General features: G+C 40.6%; 1 protein-coding gene across 3 annotated transcripts in view; it reads right to left on the bottom strand.

The window, feature by feature from the left end:
• Window positions 1–2,589: 2,589 nt before the first annotated feature.
• Window positions 2,590–15,844, bottom strand: part of LGR4 (leucine rich repeat containing G protein-coupled receptor 4) — a 95,673-nt gene continuing 82,418 nt past the window's right edge. For 2 of the 3 annotated variants that reach the window (XM_058546160.1, XM_058546161.1), the window contains exons 10-18: window positions 15,753–15,821; window positions 14,180–14,251; window positions 12,627–12,692; window positions 11,871–11,942; window positions 9,907–9,978; window positions 9,491–9,616; window positions 8,546–8,661; window positions 8,223–8,306; window positions 2,590–5,584 (exon numbers count right to left, since the gene is read on the bottom strand). In XM_058546160.1, the coding sequence (XP_058402143.1) occupies window positions 4,308–5,584; window positions 8,223–8,306; window positions 8,546–8,661; window positions 9,491–9,616; window positions 9,907–9,978; window positions 11,871–11,942; window positions 12,627–12,692; window positions 14,180–14,251; window positions 15,753–15,821 (1,954 nt within the window). In that variant the 3' untranslated portion in view covers window positions 2,590–4,307. The remainder of the gene's footprint in view (window positions 5,585–8,222; window positions 8,307–8,545; window positions 8,662–9,490; window positions 9,617–9,906; window positions 9,979–11,870; window positions 11,943–12,626; window positions 12,693–14,179; window positions 14,252–15,752; window positions 15,822–15,844) is intronic. The other variant, XM_058546162.1, reaches the window with a different exon arrangement.

Raw genomic sequence — 15,844 nt, forward strand, 5'->3', positions numbered from 1 at the left:
TTTCAGCGCACGGCCTTGTTTTCTGCGGGGAGGGGTGGACTTTGTCCAGGTCTACGCGTGTATCCAGGAACGCGCTCTTAGGGCAGGCCTGCGCTGTTTTTGGTAGCACCTCGTGTACCTGGCATCGTAAGGGACGTAGTTTATGCCTGTGAGTTTGGGGCCTCGTTGAAGCCTCCGGTGTGCTAGGCCTGTGCTAAGCACTGGCGAAAGATGAGTGCCATGAGGCCCCGCCGTTACCAGTTCTCATTCCGTTGTGGTGAAGAATCATGCCGTTAAAATATTCCATGATATGCGTTTTATGAAGAAAGAAAACATTTTGTGGGACCTCCGAAGGAGCACTCTCCTTGGGATTGGGAATGGGGATGAAGGTAGCAAGGGAGAGATGGAAGATAGAATAAAACTGGATGGTTTATTCATGCTGACAAAACTGAATGCACTTGTAAATAAATAGGACTTTTGTCCAGCTCATAATGCGTATTACTGGCAGAAATATCACAAAGTGAAAACTGACAATGGCTAAAACACACAAAATTTGTCATCGACCAGAGTGATACAAAATCTCTGATGAAATTTAGATATGCAAAATTTGACACAAGAGAATTAAATAATAGTAGCCAAGGGCAATTCAGAAGGCAGAAGCTGTAATTAATAAAATAACATGGTTAAAACTATTTAAAGGGAATGTTAATTTTGTTAACATTTTTGGTGAAAACAAAATGAAAATGGAAGAAAATTGGAGCAGTTTAACTGAATAATAAAATTGATCAAGGAATAAAACGGGCTTAATGGAGTTTTTATTCTCTACCCCAATCATTCAATATTGGCATATCTGGTTAAAACCCTTTATGAGAACAAGTGTAGAGTCACCAACAACAGCATCAAAAGGCCCTGGGCCACTTTAGGGCTTCAGGAGGAGGTAAACTTAAGAAGCCATTCCCAACGGACATAACCTGAAGCATAGTAGAAAAAAATACACGTGTTAACGTGAAAGGGCCCTGGCTCTTTATCAGTGGTTTTCCTCTTACTCATAGGTTTCCTTAAACAAGCTGTTTGGCCTTCCCAAGACCTGACTTACTCCTCAGTAAAACAGGGAAAGAATACTCCACCTCCCAGTCATATTATCTCATTAATTCTCAAGCTCCTAGCACAGGACCTGACAGAAAATGGTAAACTGTGTCATTTAAACCCCAAAACTTTTCCGCTCTAACCAGCCTCCTGGTACGGGAATCTAAAATGTCATACACTTCTCTGCCTCCTTAAAATGTTTTACTAAACAAATTATGCCCTTTCCTTGATGCCTCGGAATCGCCATGACCAATACTGCATTCTGCTGGAGCGGCTCTGGAGCCAGGAGGCGAAGAGCCCAGTGTGCTGATGTGGCGCCTGAACACAGGGGAGTCCTGTGGCCTCCCTTCCCACAGGGCCTGTGCATTACTGGGGCTGAGAAGCCATAATCAAGTTTGGTAGAATTATATATAAAGGTATAAATAAGCTCAAAAGAGGGCCTCTCCCCTTAAGTTTTAGGATATTGACTTAGTAACTTAGTACTCATTTATTTTCACTTTCATGGTATATTTGAGATAATTTATATTTTTTGCTGGCTTTGTAACCTTGTATAAGTGCAGAGTGACTTGATTAAAAATCTCTATCTGATTTTGTTACAGCAATAATGCCATTACCAGTTAGCCCTGTGGCAAAACATTATGCAACTTTAAAAAATTTATCCCTAGACACATTGAAATATTTACAGATGAAACAATATGATGTCTTAGATTTGCTTCAGAATAATCGAAGGGGCAGAGGGATTGGACGGGGGTAGTGAATGGGATGAAGATGAAACAAGACTTACCATGTGCTGTTGATAACTCCCAAAGTTGGGTGAAGGGTACCCAGGGTAAGGGCTGCGGGAATGGGAGGAGGGGTAATTATACTATTCTACATTTTGTTAGGGAATTCCAAACATGTACTGAAGTTTAAAAGAAACGAACAAAAATAAAAACTATGTCTCAAATTAAGAGGAACTGGGTGCTGGTTTGGGTCCTAATTTGCTATGTGCCTCAGGCCACTTAAATTTCATTAAGCCCTCCATTTTCTCACCTGTAAAACGAAGGCTTGGTAATTGTGAATACCGAGTTATTTCTAAGAATTTGGGCAACTGACTACATTTGGTATCATGCAGGTTTTTCAATCGTTTGCTTTTAAATAAAGATCTAATTGATGATGGAAGGTATTCTCTTAAATTTCACTATTCTCCATGAGTATGGGTCAGACTTAAAATAAAACCTTACTACTAAATTGCAGCAGTGTTCTTCAAACGTCTTCTAACACTCTTCACTTAAAAAATATTTTACTTTAATTTACTTTAACACTAAGCAAATTCATTAATATACTTAGTTATAAATTAAGGCAAAACAGATTGCTTTCTAGAAACTTAAATAATTCAAAACACTGCATACAATATTCTATTTCCTACCATATGTATAGCACGGTTTACCACATATTTTATTCATCTGCTCTTCTATTTTTTAAATGAATGCAATGAAAAGTTTTCAATAACTTGAATTTTGAAAAAAAAAACAGGATATTTTTTACCAAGTTATGATTTAATATTTATCAGATGTGTAAATATACAAACATGATAGCAATTTTTAAAACTTGTGAATAGTTGGCCTTACAAAAGTACAACACACTGTAAATAAATCCCTCCCACATTTTATACAAACTACATGATTTTGATATACAAAGATTCTGTTTTTATTACACTGACAATGTACAACCAAGACTATTTACAATGCAAAAAAGTACATAAACCACAATTTAACATTCTGCTACTGGCAGCCACTACAGTTTAGGAGGTAGCTTTAATTAAACGAAATGAACAGAAGCCACATTTCCCAACTTGTGTTCTAAAAATAATTTACATTAAGATAAAAATTCATTATATGCACAGTATATACAGTTTAATTATTAAACTGCAATCTAGCTTAATGTTGTTTAGTATATCCTGAATAACTAATATGGCAGTGGGTCTGCTATTGATTTAGCATATTGTTCAAAAAACACATTGAACGTTTATAACTTTAAGACTCCACATAGTGAAATGTCAAAAGTCCATAGATGAGAATCAAGTAAAATTTTTAATTTTTAAAGACATAGGCCTAAGCTGTATTCAATTTTTCTTTTCTTAACGATATATTTGTCTTGTCTCACAAGAACACAGTATCTAAGCTGTTGCAGAGGCTCTTCTGTAAATCACAGTCAGGGGAAACACATGGAAGCTTCCATGTAGGAACACAGGTTCAGGAGAATCCACCTTGCCAATAAATAAATGTAAGTGCTTTGTGTCATAATTACTCCTGATTCCTTCCAATTAAATGCAATTATTTACCACAGTTTACGTTCTGTATAATTCAAACTATAAACAGATAACATACCAAGAAAATTGGAAAATATCAGTAAAGCCAATGACATTAAGAAGTGTTTATTAATGGGAACATTACATGGAACCATCAGATCTCTCAGACATTAGTTAGCAGTTTAGCCAAATCTACTAAACCCACAGCAATCAGTCCTCCACTTCTTCCTAGGAGTGTGATCACAGAACACCAACAGAAAATTACTGTGATCGCACCAAAGCAATGTATAATGACTGGAAATGTGTTCAGCTATGCTTTTAAAATCTAACAGTTGTTAATATTATTTTAAAAACATCTTCAGGTTTTAGATTTATAAATCACTGTTAACCAAAATTTATGATTCTATCATGTCAAAGATAGAAATAGAAAATGGAATCTTATAATGCCTACACACACTTTCACGGTCCTACCTGGGAGACAGTCCCTTTTTTGGCCCTGCAGTAAGCTGTCCTGAGATTAATGATGAAAATCAGGTAAAATTAGCAAGATTTTTTCTTCAGTTATATAAAATCACATTTTAAAATATTCTTAAAAAAATATTAACAGCTGTTTTTTCTCTTGTGCTTAATTCAGAAATAGGTATAAATTTGCTTATGAATCAGAAAAACCTAATGGTTTATTGCTATGACATACATAAAATCTTTTTCAGGTTATAAATTTGTTTCAAACAGACCACACATTGCTTGGACATTGCATTGTTCACCAATTGATAGTTTAGGCACTTGTTCTCTGAAAATGTCTGGTTTAAGAAATAAACTGCCACCTTCTCCTTCTTCTAAGTGACACCAGGCAGTGATTACAGAAGTGCTTCCCAGATGAAAGATCAGACTAGGGTTCACTCTATGAACACTGTGATTTTGGTTGACCGGGAAAAGTTATCAACACATTACTTCAGTCTTTACCCCTGGGTAGATTGTAAGCATAGCGTACCAACGGGAACCCTCGACTCTGGTAGAAGCAGGCTCGTCCGCAGGCCTGCACCTGGTCAGAACTGTCCGAGACAAAGGAGTCTTCTTCATCTGCATAATCAGAGTGGGCCGACTGCGTGCCACAGTCCGACCAGTAGCCGTCTGGTCTTTGGCAAGAACCCACTGCCAACGCAGGACAGCTGTGAGATTTTATTAAGTGTTTGCATGATACTGGCTTTGTCAAAAGAAATGACTCGCAGCAATCACACACAGTCAGGTTCCCCTGCAGGTGGGAGTACACGCCGCAGTCGTAGTAGAAATCCTGTTCCACACACCCGGCCTGGCTGCTGATGGAAACTGAAACCGATCCACTCTTCCTGGTAACATGTCGCTTCAGTAACTTCCAGTCTTCTTTAAACTTTGGGTTGAAGAAAACGTACAGGACTGGATTCAGGCAAGCAGGCAACGGGAAAAATATCAGAGTAACGGACTTCATTATTTCAGGGCTGATGGAGACTGCAGTGATCAACGGCGCAAACGAGAAAAATGCAACAGGGCAGAAAAAGATGCAATTGGTGAAGATTAGCCAAGCAACATGCTTAATCGTGCTAGAATGTGAGTTCTCTGAAAGGTCCTCTTTTTCCAAGTTGCAGTAAAGTTTAGTGTAGATAATGGCCATTAATAAAAATGCTAGTGAGTTTAACAGCACTAAGGTTACAGTGAATCCTAACGATGGCGTTTCTCCTGTGGGAAATGGTAGGCACAGGGGTGATGCAGAATATTCCCCTCTATGGAAAAGTGGGAAACAGCCTGCTACTACAGCACCCAGAAAGGCAAAAAGGGCAGCAATCCGGAACTGTCTGAGATGATCGCTTTTCCCATTTTTCATTCTATCTTTTGCAGATAAGCTTCTTTCAACAGCTGCTAACATTAATAAAAATATGGCACTTTCTGAGGAGAAAACAGCAAGAAACCCAGCTATTTTGCAGCCACTGCCAATCTCCCACCAAATGCCAAATTCAGCAAACCTGCCCCAGGACACAGCATCCAGAAAAGTTAAGATGCCGGTATAGGCACCCATGAAGAAGTTAGACACAGAAATCAGGCCTATGAACAATTTGGAAGAAGGCAGTGATGTACAAGATGCAAACGTCGTTAAAATGACAAGCAGGTTGAAAAACAGTGCAACCAAGAAAATGAACCACACAGTAAGACGGATCATCCAACTTCCCAGTAAATATTCACAGGGCTTAAAAGCACCTAAAACAAAAAGAGACAAAAATAAAAGACAATTTAGAAAACATATTCCATGTGAGATGGCTTCATAGAGAAACTAAAGACAGTTAACCTAGAATAATTAAATCTGCTACCAAATTGAATTGAACAAAATTGAAAAGATTACTATTTCTTAGATATTTTAAGTCACTGAACTAGGCTATTTAAAAATAACTGACTTTAATTTTTTTTTTTTGTGAGGAAGACTGGCCCTGAGCTAACATCCACGCCCATCTTCCTCTACTTTATATGGGACACCGCCACAGCATGGCTTGACAAAGAGTGTGTCAGTGCGCGCCCAGGATCCAAACCGGTGAACCCTGGGCCGCCACAGCAGAGCGTGCGCACTTAACCGCTTGCGCCACCGGGCTGGCCCTGACTTTAATTTCTTTTATTAAATACTTGGGAAAGCCATACAATGATATTTAAAAGAAAAATTCACTTTTTCTCACACCTAAGTGAATATACACAACACAGTATCTAGCACATGAAAGGGACTTGACATTCTGAGGGCTTGGAACCAGATAAACGAGGGTTTGAATTGCAGGTTCATAACCTGCTGCTCTTACTTAAGAAAGCAACTTAAACCTCGATAAATCTCATTTTCCCACTTGTGGATAGTAATGCTGTTTCATGGAGCTGTGCAGCCTAGGTAATATCACGTAATAGGGACCTAAGCAGGCTCCTGGGTACAGAGCCGAATTTCAGTAAGCATTAGGTCCTGTTCTGCTTCCTTCCTAGTCCTAGTATCCTTTATAATATATGTATATGTATATGTATGTATATGTACATGTATTTTTTACACTTTTTTTATGGCTTCCAAAGGCAATCTGATGAGGCGGGTTAAAACAGGTATAATTATCCCCATTTTTCACCCAGAGAAACTGAGATTTCAAAGTGTTTGACCTGACAAAGGTTATTCAGGAAGACAGTACAGTGAGGACTAAACCACACAGATGTGAACTAGTCATACAGAACTCTGTCCAATAAGACCCTGTGTAACTTAAACTAGGATTGCAAGAACTAATTTAGTAGCTGAATTGTACATTCCACTAACAGACTTTGACATGCTACTTATGTCACAAATGACAACTGTTTTATTTAAAAATTAGTAAAAAAAAACAAAATTTTGACTACACAGCACAAGAAAACGATGTATTGCAATTGCCTAAAAGACATGTTCTGATTTATCTTTCTGAACTCATGAAGTTTGATACATTCCCATAAAGCATTTTGATTATTGAGATAGTCACAGACCTAATAAGCCAGCTCTGCACTATTTATCTCTCTGACTTCCAAATAACACAAGAAAAAAAATTTTAATTATTAATTTTTTATTCCCCCCTCAAGGAAGTGTTAAGAGGAAGCTTTCGCCTTTATCTCTGTATCTGAACTCACCCTTCTTAAAGGAAGCAGTAGCTCATCGGACCCGGGAGGACAGGACACCCTCGGGAAGAGCGTGACTAGCGGGTAGAGTTACTTCCCTCACAGCCTGGGAAGCAGGCTCCTCCCAGTCTCCGTCTGGGGAAACCTGCGGCCTCCTCCAGCTTTCACAGAGAGATCCCGCTCTCCTCCACCCCCTGTGCTGAGTGTCTGTGTGTTACCACAACCCAGGGGGGAGGCAGGCCTGCAGCTCAGCCTTCCTGCAGCCTGGGGAGATGAGCTCAGACCACCTTCCCTCCTGGGTGACCCCAGGGTTTGGATTTAGTGTGAGGAAATGGAATCTCTGCATGTTCAGGTCCAGTCTCCCCTTTAACAAAGCTGTTCCCTTCTCACCGGGCTGTCAGCTCCTTATGGACAGTCTCCAACACAAGAACCCCAGTGGGCAAGTGAGCCAGCTGCACGCCTTAACTTCCAACCATTAATTCAGAAACTAAATAACATAAATTGCATAGACGTAACTGAGTCTTGCCAATCCCATTCACTCATCTGCTCCCTTTAAGTTTATTCTCTGCACAAGGCACTGTGCTCAGTATTAAAGAATACATACACTGCCCTCAAGCAGCTCACAATTCAGCAGCAATCATTAGAGAATCTGTAATACTTATGATTCTGAGTTATAAAATTAATGTCCAGATCATCCTGTCATTATACTAAAAGGGAATCTACTTCGTAGCACACAATTTAACCAATTATTTAATTTTTTCTTTCACAGTAAAATTCTAAATCCATCTTCTCAGATACATTAGGCAGAACACAACACAGTCACGACCAAATACGTGGCATCAGTTGAGTAACTTTCCAAAGTCTACTAAAAGTTCAATGAAATAAAACAGAAGGAAAAGGAAAGGCAAGGTTGCATTAAAAAAAAAAAGACAACACTGAAAATACCGATAGACCAGTAACTTATGGAACTGGTCCTAGAGTCAAAGGAGCGAGAGCGCCTCTCCGACTTGCCTGTGTGTAACCTGCACCTGGGAGCTTGTTAACACACAGGTTCTGAGCCAGTGGGTCTGGGCCTGAGATTCTGCGGGAGACGCCTGAGCTCCCACTCAGAAGGCCTGTGAAATCACCTGGTCCCACTCCCATTGCAGAAATGACATCTATCCCCAGAAGCTTTAGACATATTTTTGCCTGATGTTCGTTTAAAGCGAGAAACTGCAGCAAAGTGTGTGGGGCATACCTGTTGAGGGTGTACAGTGGATAATTATTTGACTGTGCTCTTCATTTTCAGCACTGCTTGTGACACCTGCTGCGTCTGCAGGACCTGAACACATAACATAAACTGTGTTGAATTCAAGCTTTCTGCCAATCAAAAGAACCATATTCTCCTGCACTCTTCTCTCTGGTACGCGATGGAAGGTCAACCTGCACACGGCTTGATAACAGCAGAGATGCCCGTAAGACAGTAAAGGCCTTTTTTCTCACAGATTTCATACTGACCCTTCACAAACCGATGACGCTAACAGAAACTGGGATTCATGCCATCGAAGCTCATGCACTTGCCTTTGTTCTCCGCCCCACTGTGGTCCCGCAGGCTGTTCCCTTCTGGGTTTGAATGGGTGTAAGAGTCACAACCCCAAAACGCACAGCACTGATAAGCATATGGTACTGATAAAGACCTGGAAGACATCGTAAAATAGACACTGAAGAACAACTTCACCGACATGCTTCTGTTTGGTAAAAAGTATCTTAATCTTTGGAAGCCCAGGCCGACGAGTCAGCAAGACCTGACTGGTACGTGCTTTAAGCTGGTCATTATCCTCCCTGGGCCTCGGTTTCCTCATCTGTGAAAACAGCTCTGGTATCAGATGACAACATGAGTTTCTCCATTTATGTGTATAAGACATGCTTTCAAAATCTGAATTCAAATCAAACCATATTTAAAATTTAATAGTAATACTGCAATTTAAAGTAAAATCTTATCAGACTCCTTTTTTAAATGAATTAACCACAACTAATTTATCATACGAAACTGGTAGTTTCATTTAAAATTAATGTACCAGGTCACTTGTGACCTTATACTAATGAAATGAATTTACTTCGTTATGTATAGTGAAAATATTTATTCTCTTCTCCCACAATAATACTCCAAGCCCTCTCTCTACTGTATCTAATGAGGTCCCCCCAACTCTATCATCTCTATCAAGTATTTCAGCGTTGTATCCATCTTCTGTAGGTTCACGCTTATGTGATTTCTGAAAAAAACCATTCTGATAAACAGCTATATTATCTCTTTGACAGCATCAAGAGCTCCAATTCGTGTTCTCAAAAACTACAGAATAATGCTCATGTTCTGTTTTTTACCAAATTTGTGAGAGTTGAGGTAGAAAATACTCGTAAATTATAGTCTCCAAGAAAATCTGGGAACCATAGCAAAAAACTAGCACACTCTATAATTGGGGGGCCTACCATAACTTCAGCAAAAAAGAAAAATAAGCAAAAACACACCTGAGATTAACGAAGTCTTTTGCTGCTAAGGCCTCTCTCAGCTTGACGTTGCCTACCAGTTTCAGCTGGTTTAGCCCATGCAGGCCCTCCGTAGGAAATGAAGTCAACTCATTGAAACTTACATCTCTAAAATGGGAATGAGACCTCAACTTAACTTCTAAGAGGCAAATCACATAAGAACATCTGTACATGTGTTAACATCTTAATCTGAGAGCCCCAAGAGGAAGTTAGCGGGGCTCAAACGGCAGATCTAGCATGACTCTGTCATCTTAGAAGCTGTCACCATATCAATGCAGCTTAGCATTTATACAAGGGAACAACTGAACAAACGTATTCTGAGAGGACAATGCTAAAACACAATGTCTGTAGACTATTCATTACTTTCATGATGTTACTGCATGAAATCGTCAACTTACAGGTTAGTTATTGACCCAAGCTTGGCAAAAGCTCTGTTGTGAATCTCATGGATCAGGTTTCTACTCAGATCTCTGCAATTGTAAGAATAACATGTTAATCTTTTCAAATAAACTCAAGTTGCAGTTACTTTGACAACAGTTTAGAATCTGAGGTAGTCATAGTATCCCTGATAAGATAACAAAGAGCTTTAATCTTGTCCTACAACACTTTGGATGTTTACGTTGAATGCCTCTCCTTCATAGAAATCTATTTCTTGGGGCCGGCCTGGTGGCGCAAGCAGTTTAGCGCGCGTGCTGCGCTGCGGTGGCCTGGTGTTCGCCAGTTCGGATCCCGGGCGTGCACCAACTCACCGCTTGTCAGGCCATGCTGTGGCAGCGCCCCATATAAAGTAGAGGGAGATGGGCACAGATGTTAGCCCAGGGCCAGTCTTCCTCAGCAAAAAAAAAAAAAAAAAAAAGGGGGAGATTGGCAGATGTTAGCTCAGGGCCGATCTTCCTCACACAAAAAAAATCTATTTCTTGGAATGTGTTCCGTGCAGCAGTAATTCTAGTTGGCATCTGTTTCAAAACAGTTATGAATTTTCTCTACCTTATCATCCTGGTACCAGTTCAGAAACATAAACGATATTGATATAACCTTTGTTACTATTAACTAGGTGAGGAAAAGCTCAGCTCCTGACAAAGCTGAAAATAAAAACGGGTTTCCGATGATTTGCCTTCTCAAAGGTCACTGATACGGCGCTGAGGGAAGACAAATAATCAATACGCAAACCAGAGCATTCCAGGAGGGCTTCAGGTAGCATTCTTTTCCCAAGCAGGAAATAAAAACCCTATCAGTGCCGGAGCCATGCTGCATTCAGGAACACACCCCAAGGGATTCTGATATGACAGAAACAATGAAACAGAGCAGGAGTCTGCAGCCACACTCAACCTGACCTTTCACGAGAGTTTAAAGACTGGATAAATGCACACCACGGCACATCTCTCCGAGAAGAGGAAAACTCAAACTCGATTCCAAATCATGAGAAGCCCAGCTTTTCATTGTTACTGCTTATCAGCGCTCTAGAAGTGATGGCAGCAGGGGGCCAGGCCCCTTCCTCACTCCTGCCCAGACCCAGCAACAAGGAAAGACCCGGCAACCCAACCAGTAAAACATTTTCTAGTAGATGCATCTTTAATTTCTTAATGGGGATCCACTGGAAAACAGAATTCAATTTATGTAATTTTACTTCCCTGTCAACTTTTCAAATTTGTTCTGTATTTTTAAAATGTTCACTAATTTAATGTATTGTGTTTTCTGCACTAAAGTTCTATGAAGGCAGTGACACAGTTTGTCTTAGTTGCCTCTATATTCCCCGGTGCTTAATAGAGTACTTGGCGCAAATATACACCCAAATACAAATAATTTTTAAATGAGTGCTTCTGCTGCATATTATGATAGATACCCCAGTGCAGGGGTCAGCAAACTTCTTCTGTAGAGGGCCAGACAGTAAATATTTTTCACATCTGGGGTCACTGGGTCTCTACTGCAACTATACAACTCCACCAGAGCATGGTGAAGGCAGCTCTAGACAGCACATGAAGTGGCCCACTATGCTCCAATAAAACATGACTTATGCAGACAGGAGGCGGGCTGCATCGGGCCCACAGGCTACAGACGGCCTAGCCCTACCAGATGGATGGCAGACCCTGTTATTATGACTTGAGAACAAACTAGCTGCGTCTCTCAAGTTATACACATGACACTTCTTCACTCACCAATGGACAATATCATAAATTAGCTCAGGTAAAAAATACCAAAAGTAGGTTATTTATAAAACCCTGTGGTTAAGTTTGAACAAGAACAGTTACACATAATAAATCATTTCTTTAAGTATATCTATTAACATGGGAATTATAATGATATATTAACTTATAGCTTGACAAAAATTTTATTTGTCTGTAGTAATCAGAAAGAAACTTACAGAATCCTTAGGGATATCAGGCCTTGAAAAGTACCTTCCTTTATTTGGTGGATCTGATTACGTTGTAAAGAACTAGAAAAAGAAAAACAAGAAAAGAATGAAAGAAAAAAGCGAAAGAAAAGAGAAAAAAATTTTCTATTTTGAAAAGTAATATTTCTTAAATTTTTTCTAAGTTTAAACACTCATTCATAAGTAACACTGATATTGTTAAAAGTAAAGAGAACTCCTATTTCCTCATCTGTAAGATGAAAGAGTTCCACTAACTAGTATTCCATCCCAAATTATACTGAGAGTTAACACACACGACTAAATTCCTTATCAACCCCACTTGGAGGTGAGAGCAGGAAGACACCACACCATCATAGGCACCACGGGAAGGAGGTTAGAGGAAGGAGGAGATCAATATGGGGAATAGTGCCTCTCTCCCCTCCCATCAACTTCCACCAGAGCCGTCCTGTATCAGCGCACAGTAGGTGCCGGTATCATGTCTGGTATCCCTCAGCAGCCAGGACCAGTTTTTGTTTGGTTTTTTATATACATCGCCCTCCCTTCAGTGTCTTACAGAAGGCCTGGTGCCTGACAAATGCTGGCTGCATGAACACACCTGGTACAATCTGACATTTATTCATAGGAATTATGAATATGATTATATGAATGTCTAATGTCTTAATGTTAAGGCCATCTATTTAAAACAGGAAATACTCAATGAATTAATAACACACCATGGCAAAAAGAGTAAGTCAAAGACCAACTTACATTTCTTCCAGTGCGTAGCAACCATTGAAGCTTGGAAGGTCTTTTATATTGTTGTAAGACAGGTCCCTTGAAACAACGGAAATTAACACATCAGCTTTATGTAATCAGAATACCATATGAAAAGAGCTGCACCCAGAAGCACTGAGAGCAGCAACAGGAGAAAGGCTGAACAAGAAAACCAACTGCTTTCTTCCTAAGACTCGTAAGCTCCCAGCGCACCTCAGTGACACAAGAGGCTTAAGACTGGCAAACTGCAGGTACACGGTGTTGAGCACAGACAACAGAAAATACATTTTAGGGCCGGCCCCGTGGCTTAGCGGTTAAGTGCGCGCGCTCCGCTGCTGGCGGCCCGGGTTCGGATCCGGGCGCGCACCGACGCACCGCTTCTCCGGCCATGCTGAGGCCACGTCCCACATACAGCAACGAGAAGGATGTGCAACTGTGACGTACAACTATCTACTGGGGCTTTGGTGGAAAAATAAATAAATATTTAACAAAAAAAAAAAAAAGAAAATATATTTTAAAACATTAAGTACATATAAAATAAATATAGAAAAGTATAGAAAATATATAAAAATTATGTTTAAGTGGTAGAGTTCAGTATTCTAATTTATATTTTTATAATATTGTTTATACCATAAATAACTTGTTATTCTTTAATTAACAAGCTATAAAAGGAATGGTATGTATACTCACATTTTCAAAAACACTTACACTAGATCAGATGTCGGTTAAGTTCTCAGTGGGATCACTGCAGTTTCTCCTCAGTGGTAATCAATGTGTTTGATACTCCATGACACCATTTAATTAGTCATGCACCACAAAACGACGTTTCGGTCAACGAGGGACCACAGATAGGACAGTGGTCCCATAAGATTAGTGCCCTATGGCCTGGGTGAGTGGTAGGCTGTGCCATCTGGGTTTGTGTAAGCACACTCGATGTTCACACGACGAATTGTCTGACAATGCGTTTCTCAGAACGTGTTCCTGGCACTAAGTGGCACATGACTGTACCTGGTTAACCAGTCAGTCACTTATTCTGTTACTTTCTCCCTCCACTGAACACTTATTAACAGCTCAGTAACTTAACTGTTTGTTCTTGTGACACTTTTACAGCCTTTATTTACTGTTAATTTCCAGGTCAGCTACAAGTTTTTGGAAAGCTCCATGCTTAGTTGGTTCCTGATCCAGAAAGATTCGGGCTCTGCTTAGGTTATGGATGAAAGAGCAGGATACAGAGAGCTAACACCCCAGGTGAAACCAGAATGAGGACAAGGAATCCGGAGAAGAAACAGTCGAGGAAGAGCCCAGCTTGGCTTTATTTTGCTCAAAGTCAAGTCACAAGATGTGTGACATATACACAACCTTAAAACTCAATTACAATGCACATTACCTACTCTGGGGGCTACTAAAACACTGCTCATTTCCACAAAGGGAACAAATAAGGACTAATTATACCCTAAAATCACCTAATGAAAACAATTTATTGAAAATAAAACTGAACACGTGTGAAGTACGTAAAGGTAGCAGGAGGGAAGGAGAACCCAACTTACAAAGTCCTGAGCATCTTCTGCTCTTGGCATAAATTACTGGATATGCTGCTTATCTTTGTGCCTGTCAAGGTCCTGTGGAAAAACACAGTCCATCTAAGAAATGATTCAAGTTGAGAAGGTAAACAAAATGCTATTCTCACACAGAAAAGTAAATGCTCACATATTTGCATAAGTACTAGAGTCTATGTCTCCCACTGCCTGATTACTCCCTAAAGTTAACCCTTGATACCAATATCATTTTCATAGTAATGCAGAAAAGCTTGTGACATAAGATGTTAATATCGTCCAGACAACGAGCTTGACTTCTCATATGGACCAAGAGAAAGAAGCTAATCCATGGTCAGCCTGACCACAACCGCCTGCGAGTTCTGTCACCCTCTTACACCCAAACATCTGAAACCAACTTAGCATCCTATCCTGCCCCCAAACCCTGCTTCTGTCTTCCCTTTCAGTCAGCCTGACTTGGCCTTCTGAAATTTCCCCTCCCTTTCTATGTTCCCTTCTGCAGTCAATCACCAGTTCCTGGTCTTTCTTCCTCTGCAGTGTCTCCAGCATCTGACCCCTTCTCCCCATTTTTACTGCTACTATGCAGAGTAAGGGTGACGTGATGCAGAGAGGGGTGGAGGAGTCTCGGACCAGCCACGTGGAGGAACTCCAGTAACAGACTGAAGACACAGAACTCCATGGTTAAACTTGTTCATTTAGCCAAGAGGAATATTCCCAGGGCCTCTGCACCATTCTTCCTAACTCCAGTCTCTCGTCTTATCCTCCTCATACCACCTGCTCCAACAGTCTCAACCCCTCCAAAGTGCCTTAAGAGTCAAGTCTGAACTCCTTAGCTCAGTGCTTCCCAGCTTCTTTTTCCTTATATCATGGCACACATGACAATCATATGTGGCATGCAGTGGTAAGGCTCCTTGTGGCTGGAGACCCTAACTACCGCAGTCCCCACCTGGCTGCCTGGAGGGCTGAGGTCATCAAGATCTTGGATGCACCTGTAACCCATTCACAGACCACCCACTGGGACACTTGGCCATACCAAATGTTCAGTGTTCAAGGCTTGCCATTTTAAAATTGTGACCCAAACAATTTTCCAAATTTCCCCATATCATTCCCCATTCCATTATAAACATGCAATGCCAGCTATATTTGATGATCTGTATGCCATCCTTGAGTATATTTTCAGTATTCCTCGTTTTACTAAATCTTGCCTGTCTAAATAAAAGACCCAGCTCTGAAAAACCTGACAGTACTCAATTTTGAAACATTTTACCTCCTCCATGAAGCTTTCTCTGACAGTCTCCATGGATTGCTCCACTTCTGAATTCTTAAAGCACCGCTTCTCATTTGGCACTTGGTTTCTGCCTTATATTTTCAGTGACCTTTTTAGATCTTATCTCCACATACTAGGCTACACTCTACCTGAGCCGACTGACCCCAAACCCAATATATCCATCTCCATGCATGATATTCACAGAGGGAGATCGTAGGAATCAACATAAAGTTGTCATCATCACCAAAGACCACAGGCCAGCAGGCGATCTTCATACAACCCTCCAAGGGCCACACTTACAGGCTCTCCAGGTGGACGGTGCCGGTCAGATTGGGGAACTGCTGCACCATGCTTGCGCCACGAATGACTCTAAGAAATTGGGAGGGAAAAAG

This window comes from Diceros bicornis, chromosome 7 (assembly GCF_020826845.1).
Source record: "Diceros bicornis minor isolate mBicDic1 chromosome 7, mDicBic1.mat.cur, whole genome shotgun sequence".
NCBI classification, from domain to species: Eukaryota; Metazoa; Chordata; class Mammalia; order Perissodactyla; family Rhinocerotidae; genus Diceros; species Diceros bicornis.